The following is a 21139-nucleotide window of genomic DNA, read 5'->3' as shown; positions in this document are numbered from 1 at the left end:
TATGAAATTTGGAAATCTTGACATAATTTGAACATAGAAAAATCTCTCACAATTGCTTCTAAAGCTTTGACTTAGTGGCTTCGAGAATAAAATTTAAGTCTTGGATTCTTCTGGGAGCTAGAGCTCTTCCTGCCCAGAATCTCTGAAATTCCATAAAGACTTGGTAACTAGAGTATTAATTTACAAGGTTTTATTCCAATTTTATTGTGCTCATGCTTGATACATGTGCAAAGAATGTGGACTGGCAATTCGTTGAACCCAACTTCTTCTGTAAGCTTTATGAGGGAAAATCACATTTATGAGGGAAAATGCCTGTAGAATGTGTCTTGAGAGAGGTAGAAAGCTAGGAGTAATTCTGCATTAAGGCCAAAATCATTTTAATGAGACTCTGGCCATGACATTTATAGAGATAAGTAGTATGTAATGTAATTAACATAGGAACCCAAGATCAAAGTGTATTATTTCCAAAATATTCTGCCATCTGTATAATAGTGTGATGCCTGTGAAAGGAACCAGATATACTCAGAACTAGGTGAAAATGAGAGAAAGTCATTAAAAGGATGAAAATTATCATCATTTGGGGTTTGGGGGGATTTTTTTGTTTTGTTTTTTGATACTGGGGATTGAACTCAGGGGCACTTGACCACTGAGCCATATCCCCAGCCCTATTTTGTATTTTATTTAGAGACAGGGTCTCACTGAGTTGCTTAGCACCTCACCATTGCTGAGGTTGGTTTTGAACTCACAATTCTCCTGTCTCAGCCTCCCGAGCCGCTGGGATTACAGGCATGCACCACTGGGTCCAGCTCATCATGTGGTAACATATCAAGAGTGGCATAGATAGAAGTTTCTCTTCCACCCCACCCAGCCACCATAAGGCATTGCATTGTGGACATAATGAGATAAGGATAAAGTATGTACCTTTGGCCAACACATCTTCCATACTCTGTGTCCAGCAGTAACTGGATGGATGCTGCTCACTCGTCTAGGTAGCCATTCAGTAGGCCTTTCTCTATTCTATACTTGACATGATGGAGAGACCCCATATCCAAAGTTTCCAGTTATTTTGGCCCCTAACCTACCCTGGATGTGTGATCCACACTGAGGTAAAAACTCTTCCTCTTATCCTCTGGTATTGAGCCAGCAAACTCCTGTTTCTACTCTAAGACCTACCCACCTCAGATGCCACCTCCTCTGTGAAGCTTTCCTAATTCTGCAAAATGCAAATAGGCACTTCTGCATCTGGGACTCCCAGCAGTTCAGGACACATCTCTGTCCCCACCCTTCCTGGCTGGGCTGTCTCCATGAGTATGCAGTTTGTAGCCTCTGCACCTGGTACCACAGCACAGCAGCCTATTTCAAATGTGTCTAGGATAAATGAATAGATTATTATATTTCAAATGTGGGCTGTATGAACTATTAGAAAAAATACAAGAACAGCTTTTATATCTTTATTATATCCTAGATACACAATTCTATTCCTGCCTTTACCCATGTGCTATCAATAACATAAAAAATGTGGATTCATATATTCAATAATGATCTGGGGCTGGGGATGTAGCTCAGTTGGTAGAGTGCTTTCCTTGCATGCAAAAGACCCTGGGTTCAATCCCCAGAACCACAAAAAAAAAAAGAAAAAGAATAGTCTGTGTCTCTATGTTTCCATATGACTCTGTGTAATCTTTAAGGTAGCATTCTCCTTGACATTGTGGATTCACACTGTCTTCTAGATTGTGAGGTCTGGAATTTGGCATCCATACCCATTTTAAATATTTAGGCTGTACACATACACTTGCACATGTGCACACCCACACTTGGCATCTGCCACTCATGAGTATCTGAGGTGACATTCCTACCTTCTTCTTTTCCCTTCTAGACAGTACTGGTTTGGAAGCCAAAGCGATACTGCAGAGGTACATTGGGAATAAACCAAAAATGGGGGTATTTCTTTCCCTATCCTTCCCTTTTCTTATAGTCCTAGCTCTCTTTTTCTTTCATGTGACAAATGCCAGCAGCCCAAGGGTGCCCCTCCTGTGCTCCCTCTAAAGTGTTGTCACCAGATATGCAAGGCCAGGGAGACAATGTGGATGCATAGAACATATAGCTCATCTCACAGTCATCAGCAGGACTATCAAGTGTGTTGTGACCAAGAAATTCTAAGAGTGCCAGCACTGTCCAACCCTTTTCTGCACAACCCAAATCCATACCTCTTGCGATCTCATCATCTGTGCCTTACAAACCCTCTCCCAGACTCTGGCCCATCTTCCCTGGGGGAGCCAGCCACACGTGTCTGTGTCTCCCACATTTACATTTCCCTTTTTGTAAATGTTTCGGCAGCAGCATGCCAATCATGGTATTAGCCTTTTAGGATGGTAGCCAAGATTGTATGTCACTACCCAGACCTCTATCAAAGTCCTGGCATGGCTCAGTTGATTCCTGCAGGTACAAGCCTAGAGTTATTAACCTCTGACTTGATCCATCTTACATCCATCTCTCCATAATATCTCACTGACCTCCACCCCATCCCTTGAATTAACTAACTAACGCCATTTATTATAAACTAATAACCTGAGGTACAGTTCCCAATTCTGACATAACACACTTCTATTTTGATCAGCATTCCCACATACCAGCCAGACCAACCAACCCCACATTTGTTCTTCTGCCCTAAGCCTAGCCAGCACCTGCCCTCAACACCCTGTCCTTGCTTGTGGGCAATGATAGGAATCATTGGATTGTAATCTTGGACAATGCGGGGTAGTCAGGTGCCCTTCTGAGTGAAAATCTCCCTTTCTCTGGATGTAAGAACTGACCTAAAGAAAGAAACCATTGCAGTTGCTGGAGTCAAGAATTGTAGGTCCAGTATTTCCTCACCATCAGAGAGACAAAGAGCCTCTGATTTCATTTCCTTGGTTCATTTCCACGGAGCTGGACCATGGACAATGGACAATGCACATAAATGCAATAAAATTGTGGGGGAAGGCAAGCAGTGGCCACCTGCCAAACGCCCCCAAGCAGGACCCATCCTTCCAAGCAAGAGCATTCCTATGGTATCCTGTATCCTTTTAGCTAAAAATATTAGATTTCCCCCTCGGTGAGTGCCAAGTGGTTGGGGTAGTGACTTTTGCTTTCCAATCCACAAACTTATAAGTGGAAAAGTTAAACCCACATGGTCTAGAGGGAAAGGAATAGGCTAAATAAGATCTTTACTTAAGCCCTTAATAGCTGGGTCCTAAATGGGTGCACTGCAAGCTGGGAGCTAAGTCTTGTTCTTCTTTTTAACTCAGCACAATATGCTTAATGTTTATTGAATTTAATTAGAAATCTCTTCTATTTAATGGAAGGAGATATGTAGTTGAACAAAATTTAATTCCTCAAAAGTTTTTGCTTCCCATTAATTTTACAGTCAGTACTGCTTTTTACTGAGCTAATAATTGGGCCTAATTGGAACGTTATTTTAAATAATGGTCTCAAGTTATAGCTACACTGTAAATTCTTTTTTTATTATTGTTGGCCATTCAAAACATTACATAGTTCTGAATATATCATATTTCACAGTTTGATTCAAGTGGGTTATGAACTCCCATTTTTACCCCCTATACAGATTGCTGTATCACATCAGTTACACTTCCATTGATTTACATATTGCCATTCTACTGTCTGATGTATTCTGCTGTCTATCCTATTCTCTACTATCCCCCCTCCCCTCCCCTCCCCTCCCCTTTTCTCTCTCTACCCCCTCTACTGTAAATCATTTCTTCCACTTGTATTATTCTTCTCTTACCCCTCCCTCCTTTCCTCTTATATGTAATTTTGTATAACCCTGAGGATCACCTTCCATTTCCATGCGATTTCCCTTCTCACTCCCTTTCCCTCCCACCTCTCATCCCTGTTTAATGTTAATCTTCTTCTCAAGCTCTTCGTCCCTACCCTGTCCTTGGTTACTCCCCTTATATCAAAGAAGTCATTTGGCATTTGTTTTTTAAGGATTGGCTAGCTTCACTTAGCATAATCTGCTCTAATGCCATCCATTTCCCTCCAAATTCTATGATTTTGTCATTTTTTAATGCAGAGTAATACTCCATTGTGTATAAATGCCACATTTTTTTATCCATTCATCTATTGAAGGGCATCTAGGTTGGTTCCACAATCTTGCTATCGTGAATTGTGCTGCTATGAACATCGATGTAGCAGTGTCCCTGTAGCATGCTCTTATTAGGTCTTTAGGGAATAGACCGAGAAGGGGAATAGCTGGGTCAAATGGTGGTTCCATTCCCAGCTTTCCAAGAAATCTCCATACTGCTTTCCAAATTGGCTGCACCAATTTGCAGTCCCACCAACAATGAACAAGTGTACCCTTTTCCCCGCATCCTCTCCAGCACTTGTTGTTGTTGGACTTCATAATGGCTGCCAATCTTACTGGAGTGAGATGGTATCTTAGGGTGGTTTTGATTTGCATTTCTCTGACTGCTAGCGATGGTGAGCATTTTTTCATGTACTTATTGATTGATTGTATGTCCTTCTCTGAGAAGTGTCTGTTCAGGTCCTTGGCCCATTTGTTGATTGGGTTATTTGTTATCTTATTGTCTAATTTTTTGAGTTCTTTGTATACTCTGGATATTAGGGCTCTATCTGAAGTGTGTGGAGTAAAGATTTGTTCCCAGGATGTAGGCTCCCTGTTTACCTCTCTTATTGTTTCTTTTGCTGAGAAAAAAACTTTTTAGTTTGAGTAAGTCCCATTTGTTGATTCTAGTTGTTAACTCTTGTGCTATGGGTGTCCTATTGAGGAATTTGGAGCCCGACCCCACAGTATGTAGATCATAGCCAACTTTTTCTTCTATCAGACGCCGTGTCTCTGATTTAATATCAAGCTCCTTGATCCATTTTGAGTTAACTTTTGTGCATGGCGAGAGAGAGGGATTCAGTTTCATTTTGATGCAAATGGATTTCCAGTTTTCCCAGCACCATTTGTTGAAGATGCTATCCTTCCTCCATTGCATGCTTTTAGCCCCTTTATCAAATATAAGATAGTTGTAGTTTTGTGGATTGGTTACTGTGTCCTCTATTCTGTACCATTGGCCCACCCGCCTGTTTTGGTACCAGTACCATGCTGTTTTTGTTACTATTGCTCTGTAGTATAGTTTGAAGTCTGGTATCGCTATACCGCCTGATTCACACTTCCTGCTTAGCATTGTTTTTGCTATTCTGGGTCTTTTATTATTCCATATGAATTTCATGATTGTTTTATCTATTTCTACAAGAAATGCTGTTGGGATTTTGATTGGCATTGCATTGAACTTATAGAGAACTTTTGGTAATATCGCCATTTTGATGATGTTAATTCTGCCTATCCATGAACAGGGTATATTTTTCCATCTTCTAAGGTCTTCTTCTATATCTCTCTTTAGGGTTCTGTAGTTTTCATTGTATAAGTCTTTCACCTCTTTTGTTAGGTTGATTCCCAAGTATTTTATTTTTGGGGGGGATATTGTGAATGGAGTAGTTGTCCTCATTTCCGTTTCAGAGGATTTGTCGCTGATATACAGGAATGCATTTGATTTATGCGTGTTGATTTTATATCCTGCCACTTTGCTGAATTCATTTATTAGCTCTAATAGTTTCTTTGTAGATCCTTTTGGGTCTGCTAGGTATAGAATCATGTCATCTGCAAATAGTGATAATTTAAGTTCTTCTTTTCCTATTTTTATGCCTTTAATTTCTTTCGTCTGTCTAATTGCTCTGGCCAGTGTTTCGAGGACTATGTTGAACAGAAGTGGTGAGAGAGGGCATCCCTGTCTTGTACCAGATCTTAGAGGGAATGCCTTCAGTTTTTCTCCATTAAGAATGATGCTGGCCTGTGGCTTATCATAGATTGCTTTTACAATGTTGAGGTATGATCCTGTTATCCCTAATTTTTCTAGAGTTTTGAACATAAAGGGATGCTGTACTTTGTCGAATGCTTTTTCTGCATCTATCGAGATGATCATATGGTTCTTATTTTTAAGTCTATTGATGTGGTGAATAACATTTATTGATTTCCGTATATTGAACCAGCCTTGCATCCCAGGGATAAATCCTACTTGATCATGGTGTATAATTTTTTTGATATGTTTTTGAATCCGATTCGCCAGAATTTTATTGAGGATTTTTGCATCTAGGTTCATTAGAGATATTGGTCTGTAGTTTTCTTTCTTTGAAGTGTCTTTGTCTTGTTTAGGCATCAGGGTGATGTTGGCCTCGTAGAATGTATTTGGAAGTTCTCCCTCTTTTTCTATTTCCTGAAATAGCTTGAAAAGTATTGGTGTTAGTTCCTCTTTAAAGGTTTTGTAAAACTCTGCTGTATATCCATCCGGTCCTGGGCTTTTCTTAGTTGGTAGTCTTTTGATGGTTTCTTCTATTTCCTCTATTGTTATTGGTCTTTTTAGGTTGTCTATATCCTCCTGACTCAATCTGGGCAGATCATATGACTTAAGAAATTTATCTATGCCTTCACTATCTTCTATTTTATTGGAGTATAAGGATTCAAAATAATTTCTGATTATCTTCTGTATTTCTGAAGTGTCTGTTGTGATATTGCCTTTTTCATCCCGTATGCTAGTAATTTGGGTTCTCTCTCTTCTTCTCTTCATTAGCATGGCTAAGGGTCTGTCAATTTTATTTATTTTTTCAAAGAACCAACTTTTAGTTTTGTCAATTTTTTCAATTGTTTCTTTTGTTTCGATTTCATTAATTTCAGCTCTGATTTTAATTATTTCTTGCCTTCTACTTCTTTTGCTGTTGTTTTGCTCTTCTTTTTCTAGGATTTTGAGATGAAGTATGAGATCATTTATTTGTTGGTTTTTTCTTTTTTTAAGGAATGAACTCCAAGCAATGAATTTTCCTCTTAGAACTGCTTTCAATGTGTCCCATAGATTCCGATATGTTGTGTCTGTGTTTTCATTTAACTCTAAGAAGTTTTTAATTTCCTCCTTGATGTCTTCTAAAACCCATTGATCATTCAGTAACCTATTGTTCATTCTCCAAGTGATGCATGATTTTTCCTTCCTTCTTTTATCGTTGATTTTCAGTTTCATTCCATTATGATCAGATAAGATGCATGGTATTATCTCTACTCCTTTATATTGTCTAAGAGTTGCCCTGTGACATAATATATGATCTATTTTTGAGAAGGATCCATGTGCTGCTGAGAAAAAAAGTGTAACTACTTGATGTTGGGTGGTATATTCTATATATGTCAATTAAGTCTAGGTTGTTAATTGTGTTATTGAGTTCTATAGTTTCCTTATTTAACTTTTGTTTGGAAGATCTGTCCAGTGGTGAGAGAGGTGTGTTGAAGTCTCCCATGATTATTGTATGGTGGTCTATTAGACTCTTGAACTTGAGAAGAGTTTGCTTGATGAACATAGCTGCACCATTGTTTGGGGCATATATATTTATGATTGTTATGTCTTGTTGGTGTATGGTTCCCTTGAGCAGTATGTAGTGTCCCTCTTTATCCCTTTTGATTAACTTTGGCTTGAAATCTATTTTATTAGATATGAGTATGGACACTCCTGCTTGTTTCCGCAGTCCATATGAGTGGTATGATTTTTCCCAACCTTTCACCTTCAGTCTATGTATCTTTTCCTATCAAATGCGTCTCCTGTAGGCAGCATATTGTTGGGTCTTGTTTTGTGATCCATTCAACTAGCCTGTGTCTCTTAATTGGTGAGTTTAAGCCATTAACATTTAGGGTTATTATTGAGATATGGTTTGTTCTTCCAGCCATATTTGTTTATTAATGTTACTAAACCTGATTTGTTTTCCTCTTTGATTACTTTCCCCCCTTTACTGTCCTACCTCCCACTGTTGGTTTTCAATGTTATTTTCCATTTCCTCTTCCTGTAATGTTTTGCCAAGGATTTTTTGAAAGGATGGTTTTCTAGCTGCGAATTCTTTTAACTTTTGTTTATCATGGAAGGTTTTAATTTCATCTTCCATCCTGAAGCTTAATTTCGCCGGATACACGATTCTTGGTTGGAACCCATTTTCTTTCAGTGTTTGAAATATGTTATTCCAGGATCTTCTAGCTTTCAGAGTCTGTGTTGATAGATCAGCTATTATCCTGATTGGTTTACCCCTAAATGTAATCTGCTTCCTTTCTCTTGTAGCTTTTAAAATTCTCTCCTTATTCTGTATGTTGGACATCTTCATTATAATGTGTCTAGGTGTGGATCTCTTATGATTTTGCACATTCAGCGTCCTGTAGGCTTCTAGGATTTGGGATTCTGTCTCATTCTTCAAGTCTGGGAAGTTTTCTCGTATTATTTCATTGAATAGATTGTTTATTCCTTTGGTTTGGAGCTCTGTGCCTTCCTGTATCCCAATGACTCTTAAGTTTGGTCTTTTAATGTTATCCCATATTTCTTGGATGTTCTGCTCATGGTTTCTTAGCAGACTTGCTGAGCTGTCTATGTTCTTTTCAAGTTGAAATACTTTGTCTTCATTGTCTGATGTTCTATCTTCTAAGTGATCTACTCTGCTGGTAGTATTCTCAATTGAGTTTTTAAGTTGGTTTATTGCTTCCTGCATTTCTAGGATTTCTACTTGTTTGTTTTTTATTACCTCTATCTCCCTGTGAAATTGATCTTTTACTTCCTGGATTTGTTTATGTAGTTCCTTATCAAAGTGATCTTTCATTGTCTGATTTTGCTGTCTCATGTCTTCCTTGAGACTCCAGATCATCTGAAGCATGTATATCCTGAACTCTTTATCTGACATTCCATCTGTTGCAGCTATTACCTCTTCTAAAGTTGAGTTGACCTGCATTGCTTGTGGTTCTTTCTTTCCTTGTCTTTTCATACTGCTCGCGTTTCTTTCTGCTTGGTGAAACTGTTGTGTTTTTGAAATTTTCCCCCTATTTATTTATATTGCTCCTGTATAGTTGGGAAATCTCCCTTGCAGGGCGGGTAGTGGCTGTGCTCCTCCTCTAATTAGGGTGATCTGTCTACCACACTGGTCTGTCACAGGTCTGCCCACCCTGCGGGTGCAGGTGGCGGCTCTGCTCTGCCCTCAGGTCGTTGGTCCTGATCCGGATGTGGGTGGCGGCTCTGCTCGGCCCCTACTCCAATTGGTGTGACGTGTCTACCACGCTGGCAGGCCTCTAGGCCTGTTCCGCCGGTGGGTCGCAGGTCTGCCTACCTTGCGGGCTCGGGCGGCAGTTCTGCACAGCCCCTACTCCAAATGGGGTGACTTGGCTACCGTGCCGTCGGGTCGCTGGTCCTGTTCTAGATGTGGGCGGCTACTCTCTTCGGCCCCAGCTGCAGTTGGGGTGTCGTGATACCACGCCGGCGGGTCACTTGGCCTGCTCTGGGCGCTGGCGGCAGCTCCACTCTGCCCCCCTGGCCCCCACAGCACCCAGCAGGACACGAACCGAGAAGCAGTCACTGCAGGTTCCCCAGCCCTGGGCCAAAGCAGCTTCGGGAGCCAGAACCCGGCCTCTCCGATCCCGGCGCACGCTCCACTAGGAGCAGGCTCCAAGGAGCGACCCCCGCAGGTTCCCCAGCCCCAGGCCAAAGCATCTCCGGGAGCCAGAGCCCGGCCGCTCCAAGCTCTCCAAGCTCGGTGCACGCTCCGCTGGGAGCAGGCTCAAAGACGCAGTCCCCACGGGCTCCCCAGCCCTGGGCCAAAACTGTTCCGGGAGTCAGAACCCAGCCGCCCCAAGCTCAGCACACGCTCCACTTGGAGCTGGCCTCAACACGCAGTCTCCGCAGGTTCCCCAGCCCTGGGCCAAAGCAGCCCCGGGAACCAGAATCCGGCCGCTCAGAGCCCGGCGCACGCCTTGCCAGGAGCGAGCCCCAAGGAGTATTCTCCACTGGTTCTCCAGCCCCGAGCCTGAGTGGTCTGTCTGCGAGACGCAGGCAAATACCAGCCTGAAATCACCTGTTCCATAGCTGAATGAGCTGAGATCAGTAGAAAACAGGGATGATTACATCAGCTCTCCAAGATGGCGGCTGCTGTCCTCCTCCGTGGTCCGACCGGTGTCGAGAACCGAACTGGACCACTTCTCTCCTCTGTCTCAAAGCCAGAACTCAGCACTAAGCACGGCCATTGCACCACTGGCAGGAGCCCCCAGAATCCGCATCGCTGCACCCCCGCTCCAGCACCTCGCCGCTTCCCAGCGCGCACCGCAGACTCCAGCTGCGGGGCGGTCTGCCGATCAGGCAATGCGACCCTCCGTGCGGAGAAATCGCCCGCGACCGAGCCCCCGCAGCCAAACCTTGCGCGATGGAAATCCGTCCACTAGATTGTGGAGCACCTCAATTTCACTGGAAATTCCCAACAAGATAGCCTTCAGCTGTTTCACCTCATCTTTCTCCCGTACAGTGACGCGGCGCACTGGGGTGATTGATGCACTTCCTTCGCCGCCATCTTCTGATACTCTACACTGTAAAGTCTTACAACCAGAGTCATTTAAACAAATGATTATTTCAGATTCAAAACTGTCTTACAAACTGACAAATTTCTTATGAGAACAACCTATCCTCTGGCTCATTCTGTCATACAAAATCAATTTGAAGGATATCTGAGACACTTGCATGGCTGATGTCATATCAAGACATGTAAGTCGTAGCTCCAGAAAATATAAGTGCCTGGAAAATTAGCAACAGAAATAAGTAGTTTTAGAATAAATTATAGTGCTCTTCCCAGCAGGAATTATGCACCACCCCGGACTGGAGGTAGACAGCTATTTGTGAAGAAGCAATCTCAGAAGCTTGATTCAGACAGTATTCTCTGTTCTTAAAATTCCACTAGTAGTACCCCAGTGCTGTCAGCAGGTGGCAGCAGAGAGGAAGACAGAACTGAATTGAGAGCTGGAAATTTCACTGATGAAATTCTGGCTTGTTGTTCAAAATAGTTTTATCCTAACTAAACCAGTGAAACTTGGCTATGTTTCTAAAACAAAACCATGAGGCAGTGTTTTTAGCAAAATACCAAAAACAAGTATAATACCTCTGTGTTAGTCAGGTTTTCATCACTGTGACAAATGCTTGAGAAAAACAACTTAGAAGAGGAAAGATTTATTTTTGGCTCATGGTTTCAGAGGTTTCAGTCCACAGTCAACCAGCTCCATTGCTTTGGGCCTGAGGTGAAGTAGGATATCATGGCAGAAGGCCATGGCAGAGGAAAGCTGCTCAGCTCATGACAGCCAGGAAGCTTATGTCAGGGTGTCGGGGGCAGGGAACACACAAAATATAGCCCCCAAGGGCACACTCCCAAGGACCTACTCCTTTCAACTAGGTTTTACCTCCTACAGTATCCACTACCTCCCAATAATACCATCGAATTGTGACTCCATCAGTGGTTTAATCCACCAATTAGGTTAGAGCCCTCGATATCCAATCATGTCTCAAATACCCACCTTTAAGTATTGCTGCAATTGAGGACCAGACCTTGAACACATAAGGCTTTGGGGCACATTCCAGATCCAAACTATTACAACCTCTAATAAATATTTATTCTACAAGCTTGTATTGAGCACCTGCTACTTTCCTAGGTCCTGGAGTTGCTGAGATGAATAAGAACTAGTCCTGTCCCTGAATAGCCCACTGTCTTCATGAGAAGCAGACATACCTGAAACAGAATTACCACTGGATTCGGACATTGTTAGAGTAATGTAGAAATATGTTACAAAGGGAGACAGCAGCTATTCTTGAATCTTGAATCTTCTTCCTGCTTTGCTTCAACTTGCCACACATGTGTACCTAGTCTAGAAAGTCAGTTTGTCAAGCAGGTACTTTTATTCCAGATTAACCACCTGGGCAGCCCCTCCCCCAATACAGGTGCACATAAACTACCCAAGCCCAGCCCTTTCTCTGAAACATGACTTCACCCCTCCAGGACACTTTCTCTTGGATGCTTCCAGAGAACCTTAAAAAGTAACTATTTGTGTTCATTCTATAGTCACTCCCAACCTAGTGAGTTCTTTTTTGTTATTTCAAACCATTGTGAAAATTGCTTTTATCTACCTTTGAATATATTCAAACCATGTCCACAAATACAGTAGAAACTCTCCGAGGCAGGAGCTGTGTGGGACTCTCCTTTGCACGCCCACAGTCACTAGCAAAGTCCTGTGAGTAAGTGCATATCGACATACTGGTGAAGGAGGACCTGTGGGGATGGTCCTCCTTTCACCAGCCCTCAACACCTGTGCACCATCCCGGAGCCTAGCTTCAAGTATGTGAGGCTGACCGTGGCGCTCTCCTTGTCCTTACAGGATCACGGTACCCTATTTTCCGCTGTGTGCACAGAAACACTCACGAAGAGGTTCCAGAGAGCTTCTGTGACTCCAGCATGAAGCCAACCCCAGAGGAGGAGCCCTGCAACCTCTTCCCTTGCCCAGCCTTGTAAGAGGCCTCTGTCTAGGTCACCTATTGTCGGGTCACTTCTGGTTGGTGTGCATGAGACCTTAATAGCAGATAGAATCTAGTTATTAAACTAGTCTGAGTCGGATTTACAAACACCAGACTTGGACTGTGCATGCCTTGTGGTCTGTTTAGCAAGCCTACCTGTCTTTCTGGAGAAACCCGGGAGCTGCTGGCCTTTAGCAAGTGGCACACTGAGCAAGAAAGCCCACCCTTTGGGAAATTGGGGCAACTGGGGTTTAGCCTGGTAAGGAAAACAGGTGGAAGCAAAGAATGGGAACCTGGTACCATCAGTGCTGTCAGGGAGCTGAGTACAGAGAGAGGGTACTGAGAGTGGGCCTGGAAAATTCAGAAAAAGTGTCTCAGACTGTCTTAGACTGGTTAGATACTTCTAAAAGAACTGGGGGAAAGGCCCTAAAAGGTCAAAACCTAATTGTCGGAGTAATAAAAATAATACTCTCATCCAAATGCATAATGAGCATGTGCTGATGTCACATGCAACTAATCACTGAGTTGAGAGGACAGAGGAGGATATGCAAAACGGATGTGGAGACCTTGCAAAGGAAGGGCTGCTGGAGGGAGGTCTCTTAGTGCCAAACCAGGTTATGTTCCCCAGCATAATTAAAGTCCCCTTTGGAGTGGCTGGGTTCTGTTTTACCTTGTTTACTAGATAGAAATCCTTTGTACCTTCTCAGCATTCTATAACTTCATATAGAATCTGGGCCCTGGTCACTGGCAAATAGCATGTCAAACAAAATTTGCTTCCCTTATGAGTCAGATGACCTTAGTCAGATTTGCAACCAATGATCCAAGAGGAGGGTCCCCCAGCGATTCTGATGATTATGAATGGGCTGGGCTCACGCTTCCCTCTGAAGTCTCTCTCTCTCTCTCTACCCCCGGCCCACCCCACCTCTTTTCGGAGCCAGCTGGGACATCGGGGAGTGGTCTGAATGCAGCAAAACTTGTGGCTTGGGCATGCAGCACCGCCAGGTTCTGTGCCGCCAGGTGTATGCCAACCGAAGCCTGACGGTGCAGCCCTACCGCTGCCAGCACCTGGAGAAGCCTGAGACCACCAGCACCTGCCAACTCAAGATCTGCAGCGAGTGGCAGATCCGGACTGACTGGACCTCGGTATGGGGCAGGGCAACCTGCTGCAGACCCCCGTCTCCAGGACCCACCACCACTCTCCCACCTCCTCCCATCAGACCTGAGTCAAGATAACTCTCAGCTCCCCAGGAGGAAACCCATCCCCAGGGTGCTGGTTAGCTGTGTTTGCAGGTCCTGGGATGTACCAAGAGCTCAGTAGAGTTCAGGCTGGTGTGCATCACCCACAGCCAACTTCATGGGTGAGCCCATGGGAGCCCTGTGCCTGTTGACCTCATCAGACCCAGGTGTCGTGGTGGAGTGAGGTAGACAACCACTAGCACAGCCAACTCTCCCATTTTATAGATGGAAAAACTGAGAGCCATCAGAATAAAGTAGGTAAGATTTCTGTGGCTCAAGCGGTAGCGCGCTCGCCTGGCATGCGTGCGGCCCGGGTTCGATCCTCAGCACCACATACCAACAAAGATGTTGTGTCCGCCGAGAACTAAAAAATAATAAATATTAAAAATTCTCTCTCTCTCTCTCTCTCTCTCTCTCTCTCTCTCTCTCTCTCTCTCCTCTCTCACTCTTTCTTAAAAAAAAAAAAAAAAGGAAGGTCTTAAAGAAAAGAGTCGTGAAGTTTTCTAGGGCTAAGATCCTCCCCCAGGGGGACCTAGCAACACTGGAGACCTCACCACAGTTATCCATTCAGGACACGGGTGACAGAAGAGTGAGGACACATGCCACTGATGTAAGTTTACTGTGTTTTAGTGCTCAGTGCCCTGTGGAGTGGGACAGAGGACCCGAGATGTGAAGTGTGTGAGCAACATTGGGGACGTGGTCGACGATGAGGAATGCAACATGAAGCTCCGGCCAAATGACATCGAGAACTGTGACATGGGACCCTGTGCAAAGAGCTGGTTCCTCACCGAGTGGAGTGAAAGGGTGAGTGTGTCAGTGGCAGACAGCCTCAGGCCAAGCCACTAAACTAGTGGGCAAGAGCTGTATGTCACAGGATATCCCCAAACCACACAGACAAATCACCAGCTCAGAGTCCCAAGGCTGATTTCTGACTTTGAAAAAAAAGGACCAGAGATTGATTATTATATGCTCTGTCTCCTCATCTGAGGACTGAAACTTTAAGATTGAGAAGTGGGTGTGAGAAAAAATGAACTTAACTCTCCTTAGCACTGTGTATGATTAAATAATGAAATACTAAATATAGGGAATAATTACATCACACCTTTCTTGTTTTGTGAGTGCCTGGCAAATAACAGACATTCAGCAAAACGTAGGCACCTCCCCTGCTTTTTAATAACTAAAAACATTTTAGACCCTGTCCCTCTCCCCAGTAGCCTGGTTCCCTCAGCCTCCTAAGTGTCAGGTGTCCATGAAAAACTCAAAGGCATATAAAGTTCTGTGAGTCCAGCAGTGACCTGTATACAAAGAAAACCAGTATTAGACTGAGTTCATCTGTCACAGGCAAAAATAGGGTTTATACGAGGAAGAGATTCTGGAGATGGGTGGTGAGGGCCACACAGGAAATGCACCTAGTGCCACTGAAGGGAGTTTAAAAATGGTCACGATGTAACAAATTCTGAAACAAAAATGAAAAACTAGACTTATTGTTTGCATTTAGTTGTAGAAAATATTTCTTATATGTGTATGATATACATGAAGTTTTGTCTTTATCCTTGATTGAAATCATACTTTGTACTTTATAGAAATAAATAACACCTGACTTAAGGAAATAAAAAAAAATGGTCACGATGGCAAGTCTTATGCACAAATATACATAACAATAAAAAATAAGTTTTTATTTTTATTTTTGAAGGAATAACACTAAGCAAAATTAAAGAGTGTACGTTGGGGTGGGGAAAAGACAAGGGGGAAGGAGATGAGAAGGGTCATTTAATTCTGTCCCTCTCTTCACCACATAATCCACATCAGTGAGTTTGTTATTCAGAAAGAAAGGACAACTTGTGCATGCAGCCTTGGGTCCACCCTCAGAGATGGTCCTGGAGACTGCCATGCAGCGGCTTGTCTTCTTGTGGATTCAGGGCTCCTGGTGGCACACAACTGCTGCCTCTTAGCCCCAGGATGCCCCCAGATAGAGAGCCCTTGGTGTAAACATTGAGCTCTTGGGATGAGCTAACTGGGCCCTGGGTCTCAGGGGTAGGTGCCCCAGCTTAGCCACCTGGGAGGCTCCACCCACAGGGAAACACACAGAAAGGCATCCACCAACTCAGACTGCTGAGTCCAGAGGAGCTCATCCCAATTCTGCCTGCACATCGCCCCCTTTCCAAGCCTCCCACCCCAAACATTAGCTGGCGGTGTTGTGGAATCAGTGCTGGGAGGTGTTGGCGGTCGCTTTGATCAGCTCCCTGCCAGCACGCGGGTGCTCTGCAGCCTTCCTGCCAAGGTCATTCAGGTTCTTGTCTGATTCCTTGGTCAGAAATTCTCCCCGTGTCCAGACTCGCTCATCTGTTTCTCATACAGCTCAAGGGTTCGGGAGGTTTCCAAAGAGCCGCTGGCTCTTGTCCTTTACAGAATCTGAGTGACCCTGCTTGCACGGCAGCCTGTGGCCATTTGGAGAGCCCTTCCACTTCTCCAGACTAAAAATTCCTAGTTCCTTCAATTAATTCTTCAGTGATTTCATTTCTGGGTTTCTAGCCACCCTAGAATCTATTTGCATTCACAGAAAACTTGATAAATATATTGTGTAAGAAAATAGAAGAGAAGAATGATACTGAGTTTCATTTTCATATGGAGGATTATTTTTGAAGAATGTTCATTTTTTCTAGTCATAAAGTAATGCACTATTATAAAAAATATGAAAAATTCAGAAAACTAGGCCCAAAATCTCTTTACTAAAAGATAATAATTTGAGATTATTTAGCCACACTTTCTAAAATTCTTTTTTTTTTTTTTTTTTTTTTTGCTTCTCATACATACTCTGCACATAGGGGTTATACTACTTTTAGATATTTTAAGGATATAAGTCATAATGCAGGCATAATTTGATAACCCGCTTTTTTCACTTACATGTTGTAAACATTTCCATAGTATTAAAAGTCTTTAATGCATGGTTTTTAGTAAAAAAATAAGCTATTGTATAGCTACTGTAATTGAACCAGTCCCCCATTTCTAAATGTTTGAGTTTTTTTCTAATTTTCTACTATTTTAAATTGGACCTTCAAAAGGATTTTCAGTGAATATTCTTATGTATCCCTCTTTATATGTGCCTTTTCTTATTCCCCTAAATCGTGTCTAGGAAGTGGAATTATTGGACCAAACGTTATGGATGCATAATATGAACTCAATAGATTTTGACAAACTTATCTCCATAAAGATTATTTCAGGGGCTGGGGATGTGGCTCAAGCGGTAGTGCGCTCGCCTGGCATGCGTGCGGCCCGGGTTCGATCCTCAGCACCACATACCAACAAAGATGTTGTGTCCGCCGAGAACTAAAAAATAAATATTAAAAATTCTCTTCTCTCTCTCTCTCTCTCTCTCTCTCTCTCTCTCTCTCCTCTCTCACTCTCTCTTTAAAAAAAAAAAAAAGATTATTTCAATTTATCATCTCCCCAACAAACTAGGAGCATTTTACTAATCAGTTTACTTTGATGAATTATTATACTTTTTTAATTGTGTCTCTCTATATTTGCCCCACTCTGAAAAAGGCACTGGACTCAGATTGCAATATATACAGAAATAAAACAACTATGTAGATAGAAAAAAAAACCTGCTGTGGTTCATTCCTCTGTGTATCTCCCCTATTTATTTAGTGTAGTAAACTTCTACACATAAATTTTCCAAGGATTTCTACATCAGCTATTTCCCCTTCAATAACAACTTCTAAATTTCCCCTTAATGTCAATTTGCTATTTATTTTAACATAAGTATTTGCTGCATCTAACCTCTAGCTTACAATTAAAATAGAGCAAAGAATGGGCCCTTTGTTCTTCTATTTAGAGAACTTTTTTGGTTTTTATGGAGATGTTTTAAGACATGTAAGTTTGGAGCTAGGATGTAAGTAAAATAAATTTTGCTTTGTCTACCTCTAGAATATAAACTTATCCCTAAATGTCCATTCTTTCTTTGGAACTTTAGAATAGCTGAGTGGCTGAGTGGTAGGAGGATGCTGTTGGGTTTAAGGACAGCTCGTTGCCTTTGGAATCATCTCTGTGGCCACTGCTTTTTTTCTTCTTCTTCTTTTTTGTACTGGGCATTGAACCCAGAGGTGCTTAACCACTAAGCCACATTCCCAGACCTTTATATTTTTGACTTTGAGACAAGGTCTCACTGAGTTGCTTAGGGCCTTGCTAAATTGCTGAGGCTGACCTCAACTTGCAATCATCCTGCCTCAGCCTCTCAAATTGCTGAAATTACAGGTGTGCACCACCACAACTGACTACCACTTACTTCTTATTTGACCTTGAGCAACTGCTGAGTCTCTGAGCTTTTCTCGGTTTTCTCATCTGTAACATTGCCAGGTGAGCATTAAAGGTTAATGCATTGGAAATCATGACCAAGGAGAGGCTGGCACAGTGGGGAGTTTTCTGTAGGCTGCTTCATCCTTCATAGGCTCCATGTCTACACTGGACCTTTGAGGCACCCCTTGGCCTTACAAGAGTCAGTCTCCATGAAGGACTGACCACCTGATGGCAGTATTCCACATTTGAATAGTTGCTTTATATAAAAATCCACCCTGCTAAGTTTCAGTCTAAACTTAGCAATTTTTCATTATTGAGAATAATCATGTATTGAGCACATCTTGCATACCACACATGACCAAGACACACCCTCTGATTCATTAAGCTCAAAAGGAAAAAAACAGAGCTAGGCACAGTGGTGCACACCTATAATCCTAGCTACCCAGGAGGCTGAGGCAGGAGGATTGCAAGTTTAAGGCCAACTTAGCAAAACCTTGTGTCAAAATAAAATAAAAAGGATTGAGGTTGTAGCTTAGTGGTAGAGCACTTCCTAACACCTAATAAACCCTGGGTTTAAAACTTAGTATTGCAAAAAAAAAATGAACAATTTTAAAAAAGAGGGACAGACCAGAGAAAACAAATGGATGTGTCTTGGTGCCTTACTTTGAAGATCAGTCTCTGCTGCTGAGAGGGACTCCCCTGCCCCTCATTTCAGCCAGTAGGCTTCTTGGACCAAATTTAAAGTTGTGCTTTTCACTGCCATTGATGTAATAAAGCAAAGCTTCTCTACAGGTCCCCTCAGTGTGTCCAATCATTCATCCTTAACAGTCTTCTTTTAAATCAAGCCACTTGGGAATATGGAGAAATTTCCCCAGATGCCTGTGCATTCTAGATTTAGAAAGCAGAAAATTGAGTTAACTAGTCAGATGTAAATTACATGGGAAGAAATATCTTTAGGGTTTTTTAAATATATTTTTATAACTTTATTTATTTATTTATTTATTTATTTATTTATGTGGTGTTGAGGATCGAACCCAGTGCCTCCCATGGCTAGGCAAGTGCTGTACCACTGAGCCACAACCCCTTCCCCCTCTTTAGGGTTTTAAACACAGAGATAATTGAGATTTGATTTTTGTATTCTTTACAAGAGAGTATAAATACCTTGAATTTTCAAGTTAGGAAGAAGACCAGATCATACATGACTGAAACAAAAATCCCTCCATTCTAGACTATTCCGATTATTGCAACAAAGAATTTTCTTAACCTAAGGAACTATTGCATTGTGTAAGATTTCTAATAATGATGCAAAAAGAGCAAAAGTCATAAAGTGTGTATGTAAACATGTAAAGGAGGGAAAACTTATCCTCTACCCTTTTCGATTTTCTGGCTGCAGACTATTAATTTAACTAACAAAATATTAACAGGAGAAAGACATACAAATTTTATTTGATGTTAATATCTTTGTGGCACAAGGAACTTCGTAGGAAAGAAGCAAAAACTCCAAAGAAGTGTCTGGACTCAAGGGTTCATATACCACTTTAACAAAGAACAGTAAATTGTGAAGTAACTAGACAGGGGGAAAGGGTTGAGCTTTGAGTAAGTTCTAAGAAAGTGAGAAAGAAGTATAAGGGGGAAAGTAATGGAAGTTAAAGATTATTTTACTAAGTTTATGCAGACTCGTCTCAGAGCCAACTCCCCATCTTCAGTGATAAAAATGTTCTCTTTTTCCTAGTACTGGGAAGGCACCTTTCTCATTGGAAATTCATGCCCTGCTTTTAGGGAGAAAAGGAAAGGACAGAAAGCCCTTCTTGCTTCTCCTATTTCTCAATTGCCTTCAGCTCAAAAGAATTAGTACACTGAAGCAGCATATTCTGGGTGGCATGTTCTGGCCCTCTGCAAACCCTTTTCTCCAGAAGGGAGTTCGTTCAAAAGGAGGCAGGTCCAATTCAGCAGAAGTCATGTAAATGTTTGACTGTTCACCTGAGGTGTGGTTTTATGAAAATAGACGGCAGTATACAAAAATGGAAATGGACATTTTGATAATGAAATGAGGTTGTGAGGATTTTTTTTTCTTTCCTCAAAATAGTGATTACTAAGGGTGAATGGCAAAGGAAATGGAGAGCTGTAGTCAGAGGATGTGAAGTAGCAGATACATAGGATGAAAAAATCTAGAGCTTTCATGTGCAACATGAGGACTATAGATAATAAATTTGTTCATGCGAAATGAGTAGGTTTTAGCTGCTATGGCCATAAAAAGGGGAGTCACTATGTGAGATGGTGGGTATGTTAATTTGCTTCACTATAGTAATCTTTCTATTATCTCTGTGTCCCATAACATCATGTTGTGTACCTTAAATACACACAACAAAATTTTAAGTGGTAATTGGTAGAAACCAAACTTTAACTCTGTCTTTAAAAGAAGACCTAGCTGGGCACACACCTGTAGACCCAGCAACTTCAGAGGCTGACCCAAGAGGATTGCAAGTTCAAGGCCAGCCTCAGCAACTTAGTAAGACCCACAGCAACTTAATGAGACCCTGTCTCAAAATAAAAAAAAATTAATCAGGCTGGGGATGTAGCTCAATGGTAAAGCATCCTGTGTTCAAGCACCAACACCCAAAAATAAAAATAAAAGAAGACCTAGAAACCTTTAGATGGACTTTGGTCATGCTATAAATGACCACTTACAGGACTGAAAGTGTTAAGAAAATGAGCGAGGGAGGGGACCCAAGTTCATGTCCATTTATTCAGCTGATATTGATGGATTCATCCATGGATAAGGCAGTGATATGAGAAGGAATTAAGGATGATTCAATAGTCCCTTTCCTTGCCAAGATTATTTCTATAAAGAAAAAAATAAAGAAATAGGACACAAGTAATCATAACACAGTAGAAGAAGGCAGACTACAGACTGCCATAGGATTCTGATGCTAGAAAGAGTGCATTGAATCGATGATCAAGGGAGTTTCCCCAGAGATGATAACATTTGAGCTTAAAGGGGTCTGATGGGTCTTGCGGAAGGGAAGAGCATTCCAGGCAGAGGGAACAGCATGCTGTGGGCTCTATGAGCCTGTCCTGTAGTCAGGGAATCGTGACCACCCTGGCTCTGCAGCGTGAAGTGTATGGGATGGAGTGATGAAACATTAGTCTAAAAGAAGGAGCAGATTGGGGACATTTAAAATATGTGACTTGTTTCTGGAACTTTTTATTTACTA

At 42.2% G+C, this 21139-nt stretch overlaps 1 protein-coding gene across 2 annotated transcripts in view; it reads left to right on the top strand.

The window, feature by feature from the left end:
* THSD4 (thrombospondin type 1 domain containing 4) overlaps positions 1 to 21139 on the top strand; it is a 630142-nt gene that overhangs the window by 587051 nt on the left and 21952 nt on the right. For both annotated transcript variants that reach the window (XM_081289549.1, XM_081289550.1), the window contains 3 exons: positions 12257 to 12386; positions 13331 to 13535; positions 14259 to 14432. In XM_081289549.1, coding sequence (XP_081145675.1) covers positions 12257 to 12386; positions 13331 to 13535; positions 14259 to 14432 — 509 coding nt within the window. The remainder of the gene's footprint in view (positions 1 to 12256; positions 12387 to 13330; positions 13536 to 14258; positions 14433 to 21139) is intronic.

This window comes from Spermophilus citellus (genome assembly GCF_964194105.1).
Source record: "Spermophilus citellus genome assembly, chromosome: 4".
NCBI classification, from domain to species: domain Eukaryota; kingdom Metazoa; phylum Chordata; class Mammalia; order Rodentia; family Sciuridae; genus Spermophilus; species Spermophilus citellus.
The sequence above is the reverse complement of the archived record's forward strand: the minus strand, read 5'-3'. Positions and strand labels throughout refer to the sequence as shown.